General features: G+C 29.6%; 3 protein-coding genes and 1 pseudogene across 5 annotated transcripts; 1 reads left to right on the forward strand and 3 right to left on the reverse strand.

Annotated features, from left to right (window-relative positions):
* The first annotated feature begins 414 nt into the window (after positions 1–414).
* On the forward strand, positions 415–2,917 carry LOC101498419 (RING-H2 finger protein ATL46-like; annotated as a pseudogene).
* Positions 2,717–4,694, reverse strand: LOC101511776 (large ribosomal subunit protein P1). Its single transcript, XM_004502695.3, has 3 exons — positions 4,532–4,694; positions 4,227–4,442; positions 2,717–2,972 (listed from the first exon to the last, which is right to left on the reverse strand). Exons 1-3 carry the CDS (start codon positions 4,598–4,600, stop codon positions 2,919–2,921), a joined length of 339 nt encoding a protein of 112 aa, XP_004502752.1. The 5' UTR covers positions 4,601–4,694; the 3' UTR covers positions 2,717–2,918.
* A 1,862-nt stretch (positions 4,695–6,556) lies between these two features.
* Positions 6,557–8,097, reverse strand: LOC140920538 (protein BTR1-like). The gene is made up of 3 exons (XM_073368845.1): positions 8,067–8,097; positions 6,734–6,975; positions 6,557–6,637 (listed from the first exon to the last, which is right to left on the reverse strand). The coding sequence occupies exons 1-3, from the start codon at positions 8,095–8,097 to the stop codon at positions 6,557–6,559; spliced, it is 354 nt and encodes a 117-aa protein (XP_073224946.1).
* Positions 8,098–8,287: 190 nt separating this feature from the next.
* On the reverse strand, positions 8,288–10,865 carry LOC101512091 (bifunctional aspartokinase/homoserine dehydrogenase 1, chloroplastic-like). Of its 3 annotated transcripts, none has more exons than XM_073368377.1 (5): positions 10,684–10,865; positions 10,073–10,425; positions 9,194–9,292; positions 8,878–8,979; positions 8,300–8,377 (listed from the first exon to the last, which is right to left on the reverse strand). In XM_073368377.1, the coding sequence occupies exons 2-5, from the start codon at positions 10,082–10,084 to the stop codon at positions 8,336–8,338; spliced, it is 255 nt and encodes an 84-aa protein (XP_073224478.1). In that variant the 5' UTR covers positions 10,085–10,425; positions 10,684–10,865; the 3' UTR covers positions 8,300–8,335. The 3 variants fall into 3 exon arrangements, 1 of the variants encoding a protein (XP_073224478.1); XR_012163042.1 differs by having other exon boundaries at positions 8,313–8,377; positions 8,878–8,965; positions 10,684–10,864; XR_012163043.1 differs by having other exon boundaries at positions 8,288–9,292; positions 10,073–10,313; positions 10,394–10,425; positions 10,684–10,863.
* Positions 10,866–14,434: the final 3,569 nt, after the last annotated feature.

Here is a 14,434-nt window from a genome sequence, read left to right on the forward strand (position 1 = left end):
AATCTCCATAATCATAATTTGACCATCTCCAATTCCAAACATGACAAAGATTTACCACAGGGAGACTCATGAATGTCTCATCCTTCCATTTGCAGCACTAATCATTTCAATTATGGTCCAAATGAATGTACTAGTATGAAATAAGAATAACTGAAAAGTAAACACACACATTGGTTTACATATTTCAATTTCGGAGAAACAGTGTACCAATGTATGAATAAAAATATTTGAACAGTGTTTCTCAAAACAGTGGCTTGATTTCCGGAGCGTGTTACAGGGCACTAATATTTGCAATGATTTTCATTGTGATTTATACTCGAGATAAAGAAGCCACCCAAAAAAAATAGACAACTTAAGTTTAGACTTAGCACACTGTGTTTATATAGGTCAACATCTTAATCATTTGGCTTTTTTTTTTTCTTTTCCTTTTTGTTTTTGCTCTTGTAGCTTTCTTGTTGCACTTACAAGTCAAAATGTAATAGTTGTATGAAATTGTCAATGCACTGGATGTGTGGACATCCTTTAAGGAGTTTTGGTGCACAAAAGAAAGAAATATTCTTCCATTATATCCATCATAACTATAAAAAAGAGAAATGTTCTTACTACAAAATCTGCGTAAAGAGTCATATATTTTCTGATGCTTCTCTTGTTAGAACAGTGACTTAGTTGCACTGAAATCTTCTTATAGTTTTCATAGCCACAATCTTTGTTCCCTATTTTAAAGTCAAAACTCAATGCTAGGAAATACTACATGGAGTTGAAGAGTATCTATGAATGGAAGCTTTGAGTTTTCACATGAAAAACTAACCAAAGAGATTAGTTTTCACGAATCAATCAATATATCGATGTGTCCGTCCATCTATCTGTTCGGTTCTATCAACTGTTCATACCGCAAGTTTTGTCCACACCGTACTGAGCACAAGTTCCATCTAAGAGGTGGTTTTGCCAATGTGATGAAGTACTCATCTCAACCACCTTTTTCTGCGCTTCAAACGCCAAAGAATGTCAATATTAGTAATGAGAAGGAAACAGAAACATCTTCATTTATAAGCAGAATCAGTCCACTTATTTTGTTGGTCCTAATAATACTAACAGTTATCTTCTTTATCTATGGACTTATCCAGTTAGTTCTATGGTTTTTTAATGAAAATTGCATCCTCTTCAACATCCCTTTATAATTCCAACAGATTCCAAGAATCGACCCGAACCCGCGCTTTTCATAGGCAACTACAACAGCTTTTCCACTTGCATGATTCAGGTCTAGACCAAGCTCTCATAGACACTCTTCCACTTTTCAACTACAAAGCTTTAATGGGTTTGAAGGAACCTTTTGATTGTGCTGTGTGTCTCTGTGAGTTTTCTGATCAAGACCAACTGAGGTTGGTTCCTATGTGCAGCCATGCCTTTCACATGAACTGTCTTGACACATGGCTTCTCTCAAATTCTACTTGTCCTCTTTGTCGAGCAAATGTCTCTAGATCTAGTAGTTTTCTTTTACAGAATGTTGAAAATTCGAAAGAGAATATTGTTGAGTGTTCAGAATATAGTGAAAGAAAAATAACTGCAGAGGAACAAAGGGTGTTTTCTGTGAGACTTGGAAAATTCAGAAATAATGGAATAGTAGAGGATGGTACTTGTAGTTTGAATGAGAGGAGATGTTATTCAATGGGATCATATCAGTATGAGCTTTGTAATTCGAATTTGCAAGTGGTTTTGTTGTCTCAATCTTCTCGTTGTGATGATAAGTTAGGAAGTGAAGAAAATGGCAATGTGGAAGGGAAGAGGGTAGGGACCACAATTAAAGGTGAGAGCTTCTCTGTTTCTAAGATATGGCTTTGGTCCAAGAAGAGCAAATTTCCTAGTTCCAGTGTTAAAGGAGAAAAATTCGGAACTATTAGCGTCAAAGGGGAAAAATTCGGAGTAGCAGATAAAACTTATGAAACATTTTCCAAGATTAAATTCATCAGCTGGCCACTTATCAAAACCCAAACCACCGAAACCAATATCCCACATTTCTCATTTTGACATTTCACTTGTAACTCAAAAGTCATTGCCCATAATTCTCTTGACAGATAATGTGAGATAGCGATGAGAGTTTTCAATGGAAACTTGATGTTGATACCTTACTATCTTGTTCCCATTTTCGGGATCCAGTTCTCATATTTATTTTTAACAAACTTTCCTCAAAATCAATGTTTCCAGACTTGGCTAATATAGTGAAGTACTGGTGACCAAAAAATTGAAAGGACGGTGGAAGGTTTTGCCCCTTGCCATTAATATATACAACGTCGTTAAATTGCTAAGTGTTAATTAAAATTTTAAGGGGAGCAATGGCTACGAGAAGTATTTATCCAGCTGTACCTGCTCTTGCTACTGCTGTTGGATTTTATTTCTTAGACAGAAACTATGTTAAGGTATGAATGTTTCCTATGAACAACATTATAAAATGGTCTGTCTAGAAAATAAATTGTTTATGCAGTGCTTTACATACCTGAATTTCAAGATGTTTCAATATGTAGGAAATCAAAAAAGCCAATAAAAATATGAGACCACAAGTGAAAGATCAAGGGAATCCTTCAAAAGCCAAAATTCGCTCCACAGTTAGATGGTTTGCATTGTTTCGAAACCTTTGTGATGAATTAATATTATAATATTATAGTTGCGTTTCGGAGTACAATTCAGCAAAACATAGAAAAAGCAAGGTTTCCGAAACAAATGCAAAAAGAAAATAAAAGCTTATCTTTCAGAAATAAGATTGTCTCGCAAATATATAAAAACCACTAAAATTCAACAATAATTTGTAAGAGTAGAATGCTAAGACTCACTTAGATAAACAATTTATAAAACAAAACAAGTGTCTCCAGAAAACACTCCTGGAAAGGAGTACAAGTCTGGATTGACAAACTAAAAAGAAAAACCTAATCAAACAAACTAAAGCCCATGTCATCGTCACTTTCTTCCTTTGCCTCTTCCTGCAAACACAAAATATGAAGCACATTCAGTTACTTACATACAATATCATATTAAGTAGCAAGTATGGACTGCATCAAGCTATAAGTTTTTCAGTAAAGTATACAATATGCAATTAATAAAGTCTGTGCAGTGCTGATTACGAACTGCATAACCTATAATAATACTACATTAAACTCAATTAATGTGAGAGAGCAAAATAATACCCAAAAATACTATTACTAATTGTGGATAATTACACTCAAAGAACTACTAAGCTACAACTGATAGTTGAATTCCCAAATTTCAATGAAACTACAACAATCAAATTACATGCTTGTTACCATAAAGCAATTAATATCTTTGTTGTCGGTCAGACAGCGCAATTACAAAATGTAACAGTAGGTTTACATATAAATATTCCGCACTGGGCCCAGCGAAACCAGAAACATGACTCGGTAAATAAAAGTGATAAGTATAAAAAAATACAGCAAGCACAAATAATCTGTTCTATGTGATATCAAAAACTATAAGTCTATTTCATGTCTTTATACATCTAAAAGGGTTACAGTCTACCAGCAAAATAATACATTTATTAAACCCCACTAATTATTGTCTAATCTGTTGAACATGAGGTATACATTTAACACTACATTCAACAAAGCCTCTATGAAATGATCATCCAAACTTGAAAATGTACACAAATTTCATAATTAGCTAAATGTGTACTTTACAATTGTTGAAATATATTTCTTCCTTTTTCATTGGAGTCATGATATGAGGAGTAACAGGACGATGGTTTGAAATTTTGATTACTCGCAATTTCTTCACGGAAAAGCATTTTTTTATTCGTTCATAACTTTGTAATAACTCTTTTATATTGTATGCAAGATTTAATTTATATCTACACTGATAGTGTGAATCACATCACAACCTTCTGATTTAAAAATGTTTAATCTGATGTTTAAAAATGTGATATGTGTGATGCTGTTGTTTTTGTAGGGTGGGGTGTGGAATTGTAGATAGAGACTTGGGTATTATGGGGTATGCAACAATTTTTTTATGTTAACTACTTTGGCCAGACAAAAACATAGATTTTTAATTAGTTGTCATGCGTGCAGGAATAGGGACCCTTAAGATTTAAAAATGTAAAAATCTGATGTTTAATTTACAATTGAAGTTTCAATAGTAATAGGTTAAAACATCAATCAATAATATATCACCACTAAATTTAACCATTAAGACATAAACCTAATATAAAGCATTACTAACAGTACCTTCTTGGCCTCGGCGGCAGGTGCGGCAGCTGCAGCGGCTCCACCAGCAGCAGAAGCGGCAGGAGCAGCTACGGCAACGGCGGCACCACCGGCAGCGCCAGCGTTCAAAACGAGATCGTCAATGCTCTTATTCTGAGCAAGTTTGGCGAATAAGCTTGGCCAGTATGATTCGACAGTGACGCCAGCAGCCTTCAAGATAGTGTTAATCTTCTCCGCCTACAAAAAAAAAGCAAAGAAATTTGAGATCTGAAAATGAATTTGGTAAATTAGAAAGAAGATGATTAAATGGAAGATAATAAACTAACGGTGATTGCGATTCCGTCATCGTGGAGCATCAAGATGGAGTAGATGCATGCTAACTCGCCGGCACTCATGGCTGCGTATAGATTTGATCGGGACCTGCTTCGGGTTTGTGGCACAGAAACGTTTCTGGGGTTTGAATCCTCAGCTGCTGTGAAACGTGTGAATCAATGTAAATATGAATATATAGTGTTTAGGGTTTCTTCAATTTTGGATATCCATTGTTTGGGCCTTCAGATTATGTGGATTTTTCATTAAAAAAATGTGGGCCTTTTTCAGGTAGGCTTCAACATACCAAATCATTCATTCTAAAATCATGGTTATTTCTAAGAATAAATAATAATTAAAATCTTCAATTAAGCCAAAATAAAAAATAAAACAAAACTATGACTTTACGAATGAATAATTCTTAAAAATTCTAAATTCTAATTTTTTTTTATGAACTAAATTCTAGTTATTATTTTCTATATAACTTAACTACTATGAGATTAGTACATTCGATTTGTACGGGTCCAATTTTTTAATTATTTTTTATAATTATTTTTTAATTATAATTGGTGTGATTTATATTTAGACAATATTAAAAGATATTCATTGTAAATAATTTTTTAATGATAAATATATGTCTTACCATGGTTTTAATAATAAATTATGATTAATATTTTACTTATTATTATTATTATTATTATTTCTATTTTCATTTAAAAAATATAAAATAATATCAAATATATGTCATGTGTTGCGTCTTTTTGTTACATTAATTAGTGATAAATATCACTACAAAAAAATTGACCTATCGTGACACACAAAATGTTTTACTAAAAATTAAAAACTGGGTAAAAGTCAATAATACTTTGAGTGACACTCAAATCTAGTGTCAACTTTAAGGGGGCGTCCTGGTACACTTTGAAGGCTGTCGCTGACGGAAGATTGTCACTATATATACCTACAATAATGACTGTCACTAAAACCTAGATAAATATAAATACAGAGACAGTCTATTTCTACAGTACTATCTGTCACTAAAACTTAGAAAAATATAAAAAAAATTAATCTATTCCTACGGTATGTCTGTCACTAAAACCTATTATTATTTATTAAATTAAATTTATTTTATCTCCCTAATTGTAATTCTAAACTATTATTACCAGTAAATTAAATTTATATTTCTAATTTATTTTTATTAATTAATGTCATTGAAACATACAATAAAATATAATTTAATTTTACTAATTCTATTAAAACATACAATAAATAGTTATTTTGCTCTAAAAGATTCAATAAATTTTCAAAAGAAACTAGAATGAGTTCCTTAACATTTATTGTGATAAACTGCAAACTAATTTCATAGAGACAATAATCATCTGAAATTTCCATATCACTACTGCCATTATAGCATCTTTTCCTTGAAACTCTATAATTTATCGTATCCTTGATACATAAGTGTTCTTCCATTAATCCAGATGCAATTCACCTTGTTTTTTGAAAATTTTAAACAATTCTCAGGAGTGTTTACCATCATTTCTTAATAAGAAACATAAAATTAAATTGTCCTTACAAAAAGAAACTTATGTATCGAATCAAATATTAGGAAAGCATTAAATTACAAATAAAGGACTTGTTTTGTTGTTGAGGAAAACATAGGACATTCTTATATAATTGAGAGTACACTTCCTTATTTTATTGCTAAACTTCCTTCATGAATAACTAAATAATACTATAATAGAACTCATTATCAATTTAACTTACAAACAAACTAATTTAAAATTATACTATTCTGCAAAATAATTGATCAATGACATGCTTATTTGTAGCTGCATGGGAAGCATAGGTCATAGGGAAAAGAACCAGCATTCATATAAGAAACAACCTCTTCAAGTCAAAACATATTTCCAGAACACAAATAAAAAAGCATAAGTATCAAAAGTTACTTTGATCCATACTAATTTCATGCATGTGGCAAACAAGTAGGACCTAGAACTTAACAAAAGAAAATGGTTTGTACCTGATGGTAGCACCTCCCTTGCCAATTATTCACCACAAGAACTATTAGGAACAATGAGTCTCACTTTTGTTTTTGGCTCAACGTCATTGTCATCCTCGCTATGAAGCTAATATTAAAAGGAAAATTAAGCTCAGAAGCAAGCAATGGGAGACACCTTTTATTTCAGTAACTAAATAAATCAATATCACAGGTCAATGATTACCTCAGTGAGCAACTTTGAAAGAATGAGCTCTACAGCTCTTAGTATTTCATTGATTGTACCAGATACCATGATAATCCTATCAGTAGTCCCAGGGAAGAATTCATTATTGCGTGACAACTGGATTCGCGCTCCAGATTGTGACTGAAAATCAGTGATAGTTGAACCACCCTTTCCAATAACAGAACCAGCTGCAGAGTTTGATACCAGAAACCTAACATATGTTGGCTTTTCCACAGAATCATCTGAAAGAAGTAAACATTATGCAAAAATTATCACAAATAATCTTTTAAATATTTACAGATCAAAGTAAAATTGGTGCAGTTGGGGAAAAAACAATTTGAATTTCATAGTTTTGAATAAGCACCCTGAAAATCATATCATTGCATTTTTTCCAGGAATAACATACTTTTATACCCATCAAGCAAAACAAAACAAATGGAGAGTTCATACTTCAAATACCTGCCTTACTAGGAAACAAAGTCCTAAGTTAATCACATGACAGTGTGAACTGTGAAGGTTCCCTTGCCTCTCGGTAAATGAGAGGTTAGTACTTAGTAAACATTTGAAGTGGTAATTTGAAACAAGCATTCTATAGCATAATTCTCTTTTCCATATTTTACATTGAAAAACGGTTTTTCCCAGATTATGAAAACCAAGTATGCTTTCCTTCCATACACAATATGAAAAATAAAATCACAAGACAAACTCAATACTAAATTCTCCACTCCCAATTCCAAGTGAATACCATACCGGATTAAACCTTAGAAAAAATCCCCTCAAAGATAATAGCCAGTGTGAAATTTCAGTTACATGATAAATCTCAAGTTTTTATTCGGTAATAATATATTGTAGAATATGGCGTATATTTATCCAAACCAAAATTAACTCCAAATCTTTCTCATCATAAAAACTTGTCTGAAAATTGCCATTTAACCTTAGTCCTTGTTTGATACATATTGAAAATGGTGAAAACAAACTGTCGCTTGTGGCCAAACTCAACAGAAAAAAACAAACACGCCGTAAGAAATTAAAAGAGAAAAAAACACACTATATTTTCATTCACATCAATTAACTTCGCGAGCATACTTTTATATTGTTTGACATATCCAAAATAAAGAATGAAGAAATGTATACATTCAGAACAATTACTTCACTCCAAAATCATAATGTTAAAATAACCATTCAATTACCAAAACAGAACGGCAAAAACAAATAAATAGTAAAATTAAAATTACTACAAAAAATTAATGCACAAAACGATTCTACTTATTTAATTAAGAAAATTCAAATCTAACAAGTGGAAATGTAAATAATTAGGGTTAAGAATGAAAACGTTGACCACGGTGAAATAGCAGCACCGACATTGAGTAACCTAACTACATTACAAGTGCATAATACTAGAGAGAGAGAGAGAGAGAGAAAACAGATCAGATTGGAAGAGATAGATACCTTGAGAAGGTGATTTCGGAGGAGGTGAAGTAGCGCGCTGCTTCCTTGGTCCTTCCAGAGAAACAGAAAAATAAAAGGTATAGAATCTTGCAAGCCATCAAAACCCATCAAGAGTAATCTCAACACCGGAGGATTAACAGTTAGATATAACAACTAATGAGCTCCCATCTTAATAATCATGCATTCCTCATATACCTGAAATCAATGGAGGAATGATAGAATGAAACCACTCAAGTTCCAACAAAGAAAGTAGTATTACCCAAAAAGCAATCAGCAAAACACTGATTTATCAGTTGTTAGAATAATTACAATTAGAAAAATCATGCATTTCTCATATAACTGAACTAAATTTTAAACAAAATGGTAGATAACTCCAATTAAAAAAATAAGAAATTAATCTTAAAAGATAATGTAAGATACTCTAAGATAAGAAATTAATCCTAATACAATAGATAATATAAGACGATTTGCAATAATACTAAGATATTATAAGGTATTTTTATATCTGCTAATACTTCCTTAAACTTTAAAATATTGTTTAATAAGATTTTAGCTTATTCCAATTACCTTTTGAAATGGATAGATGATATAAAATAGAGTAACTGGTTCCACACAAAGTACAATAAAAGGCAAAATACACATAAAAACTTACAGGATAGGACCAAAATAAATCAAATTGTCTATGGAAACTGCACCTGATCCCTTAGCTGATCAAGTAGTGTGCTCCCAATTAATCCTGGTCCAATAATGCCCATTTCTATGGTGGTTCTTGAAAGATAAAATCTGGAATGGACAGCCTGTAAAGCTTTTATACAATCCTCTCACTTAACAACAAAAGTAATATTATACTCAGAACAACCTTGTGCTATATATAGCTCGGACATTTATATTTGCTTGTTTAATAACAAGTTTGATCATAAACAAGTTCAATGAAATAACAAAATATACAACAACAAAAACTAACCTAAGCAATATCTTGTCATACTAATAAGATGAACATAATTTCCAAACCTTAGCCAATGCATTGAAAAGGGTGGCACTAACTCCAGGAGTGCTGGCCATTTTCTGGCCAACTGCATCCAAAATGCTACAATTTAGGATAACCGCAACCTGAGAGGTTCTACATAAATTAGAATGTAATAAATGTAAAAAAATATCTTAACAAACATTAAATTTCAATAGCATTCGATTACATATACCAATTTAGTAAAAACATTGCAGAATGTAATAAAGTGAACAAAACTAATAAAATATGTTATGAAAAATAAACTAAAATCATATTATGATAAAGATAAAATTCACAAAAGGATTATTAGAGCACAATTGAAATTTGTTCTTCACTTGCCATTATTAGAGACAAGTTAGAGGGCTAGAGGAGAATCACTGATTGAACCAACAGGACAAAGTGGAAGAGAATCACTGATTAAAACTCCAATCACAAATCTCAACCCTCCCATATTTTAGTTCCATCAAGCATCACTAATGAACCAAAAAGAGACTTAAGGGTTTGTTTGGATTGGGTTATTTGAACTTTATCTACTGAGATAAACACTTAAAAGACTATTTGAGAGAGCTTATGAAAATAAGCTATATAGTTCAACTTTATTTTATCTTTTGTTACATAAATTGTATATACATAAGCACTTATATGATATGCATTTAAACTATTAAGTACTTGGCTAAAATGTTTATCCAAAAAGGGACTTATAATCAAAATCATAAGTATAGAACTTGCAATCTTCCTAAATAAGCATCTAATTCCAACAAAATCATAAAAAAACCATACTAAACCATCCCTTCAAAAACAAATAACACATCCTCCAAATTAAACCCTAAATCCACAATTCAATAAGTTTCTCATAAATTCCACAAATTAAGAAACACACATACCTTATTATGCATCAAAATAGCACAACCAGGCTCCAACTGATCCTTATACTCAGGTCCAACTGACGAAGAAACAATAGCATGATTCTCATCAATAAGTTCTTCAAGTTACTGACACTCATAGGCGAACCTCTTAAATCATCAACCTTAGATCTATCTTCTTCAGCCTTTTCCTCTTGAGGTTTTAGCCGCTCTTGATAAGCAACAAACTCTTCCTCCATTAACAGATAATCCTTCACTCGTTCTAGAAGGTTTCATTTCTTATTTGTTTCAGTTACCCAAGAAGGATTAAACTAACAGAGTTAGGGATTTTCAAGTTCTCACCAGTGAAATGAGATGTTAGGGATTTCAATGAGCTGTGCAAAAAAGAAAAGAGAGAACGAGTTAGGGTTTGCAAATCAATTAATAAACGTTCATTTACCAACAAATAATCATGAAAATAGAACAAATTAGAGAGAGAGAAAACTAGATAACGACAACGAACGAGAGTGAAACAGAGTGCGAACGAGAGAGAACGAACAAGAGTGAGCGAATGAGAGAGAGAACGAACAAGAGTGAGCGAATGAGAGAGAGAACGAACAAGAGTGAGCGAATGAGAGAGAGAACGAGAGAACCTGTGAAGGAGACGTTGAAGTGGCGGCCAGAGCTTGAGCGGCGGCCGGAGAGCTCTTAGCGGCGGTCGGAGAGCTCTGAGCGGCGGCGACAAACTGGTTTGTTGTATGATCCAGACTCGTTTAGTTTTTTTAATAAGAAAGTAATAATGAACTTTCCTTTCACTTTACCTGATTTGCACTAAAAATTAAATGAGAATAAGTGACACTCTGTCTGTAACTAAAAGTAATTATAGTTACAAATAAAGACATATCACTATAAGTTTAGTGTCAAAATACATCTTTTTTGTTGTAGTGTATTTTATATATATTTTTTTGAATTAATAACAAATATTAATCTTGTATTTTTTTAAATTGATAAATGACATATATAGGTCGGGTTTGTATATGTACTTGTAACAAATATTTGTTTTATAGTATTTTTTTATTTATCGATAACAAATATTTTTTCTTTTGTATATTAGTGATAAATATTTACTCTCAGTATTTTAAAATTTATAAGTAATAAATATTTGTTACATTTTTTTAATATATTTGTTAGTGGAAAATATTTATGTGTTGTTTTAATGTATCAATGGAAAATATTTTTTCATGTTTTTTATTTATTTATTAGTGATAAATAAGCATCTTGTATGTTTTTTAGGTATAGCTGACAAATATTTGTCACGTATGTTTTTCGATATTTATTAGTGATAAATATTTATCTCGTATATTTTATATTTATCAATGACAAATATATATGTCTTATATTTATTGATTAAGTGACAAATATTTGTCTTGTATTTTTAAAAAAAAAAATTATGAATTATAAATATTTAATCTCATGTTTTTCTATATTTTATTATTGATAACAGATATTTATTACGTATCAATGTGAAAAAACTATAATTATTATATTATAATTATTTTCACTTTTATGTGATGATGTTTTAAAAAAAAATATATAAACTCAAACAATATATTTAATAACAAAAGTTTATCCCAAATATGACATTTATTTTAAATTTTGACTCAATTCAATTTATCTCGTATATAATAATTGTATTGCTTTTAAGCAACAATCTATCTCGTGTATAGTAACAAGTTTAAAATTTTTATCGCTAATATATTTTTATTATTTAGATATGTTAAATTATATTTTGAAACATTTGTCTTTCATCCCTATTTTCGGATATTATATTCCTCTTCTCGGTTGCGAAATATCTCAATCGACCAACATTGTTTTATTTTACGGACACCTCCACCAATGACCACCATGTTGGAAATCACATCTATAGGGACAGAGTTTGTATTTTGCAATTTTACTTTTTCTACTTATAGTTTAATCTTTATTCGTCCTAAATATTACAATTCATGTTTGAAAATGGAATATACTTACTTTATTTTTTAAAACCATAATATTTTTTTTTTATTTTTGTTAATTATGTCTCAAAAAACAAAAGATATAATTATTTTAAGTCCAATATCCTATTTTTTCTAAAAAATCAGAAATGAAATTGTTTGTTTCTTTGTATTAAATAATTTTTGTTGTCGTAAAGATTTAATGATTATTTTAGTTATTAAATATGATTTATTGGTTACAATATTTTTTCTATTTTAAATTTTGTTATAAATTGCTTATTGTTGTGTTGAAGACTTACTTATGTTTTTATTTTTTTAATGTAGGTGACGAAGTTGAAAAGAGAAGATATCTTATATTTCCATGTCAAATATACTTAACATTTAGTTGTACTTTTTTTAAAGTTATAAATGTAATTGGATTGGAATATACTTAACTTTGGTAGTTAATGTCATAAAAGTATTATATTAATTTTATACAATGATTATTGAATTGACAACTTTACAAATATGCCCTTAAAAATGATGTGGTCGAAATATAAAAATGAGCAAAGTTGACAATTTCTTAGTATATTCTCTTTCTATATATTTTCTATGTATATATACTAGCAAGTCGCAAGAGTGATACATCGTTGGTATTTATATGTACTCTATTTAGACATTAAATTAAAATAAATTATTTTATTTATTTATAATAAATATTTATCTCATATTTTTTTAATGATAAAAATTTGTCTTATATTTTTTAATGTATATTATTGATAAATATTTGTTTTATATTTTTTTTAATGTATAAATAAAAAATATTTGTCATGTATTTTTTATATTTATTATTGATAAATATTTATCTCATATTTTTTTTTAATATTTATCGATGACATATATTTGTTAACTGATTTATTGAAGTTTATTAATAACAAATATTTATCTTGTGTTTTTCTATTTATCATTGTCAAATATCTATCCTACGTTTATTTATTATAGACAAAGTTTTGTCTCGTCTTTTTTTTTTTTATGCATCAGTTATAAAAATTTATTATGTGTATTTTTAATATTAATCAATGATAAATATTTGTTTTATATGTTTTCTTTTTTGTGTTTTTTCTATGCTTAAAATTGAAGAGGGTAATTTCGACTTTTTAATATTAATTTTTTGCCAGTGTCCTCATATCTTATATTGATAGTTGAAAGATAAAAAAGAATGTATAGATGAAAAAAAATATATGATTGGCCTATACAACAATAATTAGAGAATAGTATTTGGTTGTGCAAACACTTTATATGAAAATATCATTTTTATCTTTAAAATTTGACGATGCTTAAAAATGACGAAGATAATATTATATTTTTTTTCGTAGTTATTACTTTCTTTCTTTTATTATATACTTGTTTATCGTAAAATAATGATGTGACAAAAAAATTATATACAGATAAATTTACAATTTGACAATTGTTTCTTTTTTTATACTGATAATAGATTTGACAAAGGCTAAAAATAAGGAGGATAATACTAAATAGTTTTCTGATAAGATAAAAAAAATGCAGTTATAATTTCTTTTTTGTAGTTATTAATTTATTTCTTTGTATTTTTTATAGTTTACTTGGCATTGATTAAAATAAAGAGAACAATAATAATTTTTTTGTAGTTATTTTCTTCTAAGTTAGTTATATTTTTTTTTGTAAAATAAATGTAGTTATATATATATTTTTTATAGATATTTTTTCTCTCTCTTATATTTACTTATTTACCTCAAATAAAGATGTGACAGAAAGTTAAATATAGATAAATTTGTATTTTTGAATAGGTATAATAAATTATATTTCAATTACTCACCAATGTCATCTCCCCAAAGTCAGCAACTATCCATAAGATATTTTGTATTCTTGATTCTTTTTTGTTATCTCTCGACTTCTATTGTCAACGCTGAAGTAGAAATATCAATTATAAGGAAGGGGGGTTTGAATTATAATTGTCCATTTTTAAAAAATTCTGTTTTTAAAATAAGATTTCAACCCAAGATTGATCTTTGCAGTAATGAAGATTGATCTTGGTTTTGTTAAAGATCAATCTTGGTTTGCTTCAAAACAGTAAAATCAATTTTATCAAAATATGATTTGTTTTAGCATAAAATAAACAAGGATAGAGATACAGAGATTACACAGATATTTTATCCTGGTTCACCCAAACACGGGTTACGTCCAGTCCTCACAAGAGTGAGATTTCCACTATGTGCTCAAAGTAAAGATTGTTCTTGATGGTTACACTTTTATCACAAATCAATCTTTGATCTTTACACAATTCCTACCCTTCTATCTAGAAAGGATTTCTTCTTTCTACCTTACTGATTTGGAAAGGTTTTGACAAGTTACCTTTCAAAACATAAAAGGATTTTTGCAATTTACTCAAGTTTTGACA

The sequence above is a fragment of the Cicer arietinum genome, chromosome 5, assembly GCF_000331145.2.
Source record: "Cicer arietinum cultivar CDC Frontier isolate Library 1 chromosome 5, Cicar.CDCFrontier_v2.0, whole genome shotgun sequence".
Lineage (NCBI taxonomy): Eukaryota > Viridiplantae > Streptophyta > Magnoliopsida > Fabales > Fabaceae > Cicer > Cicer arietinum.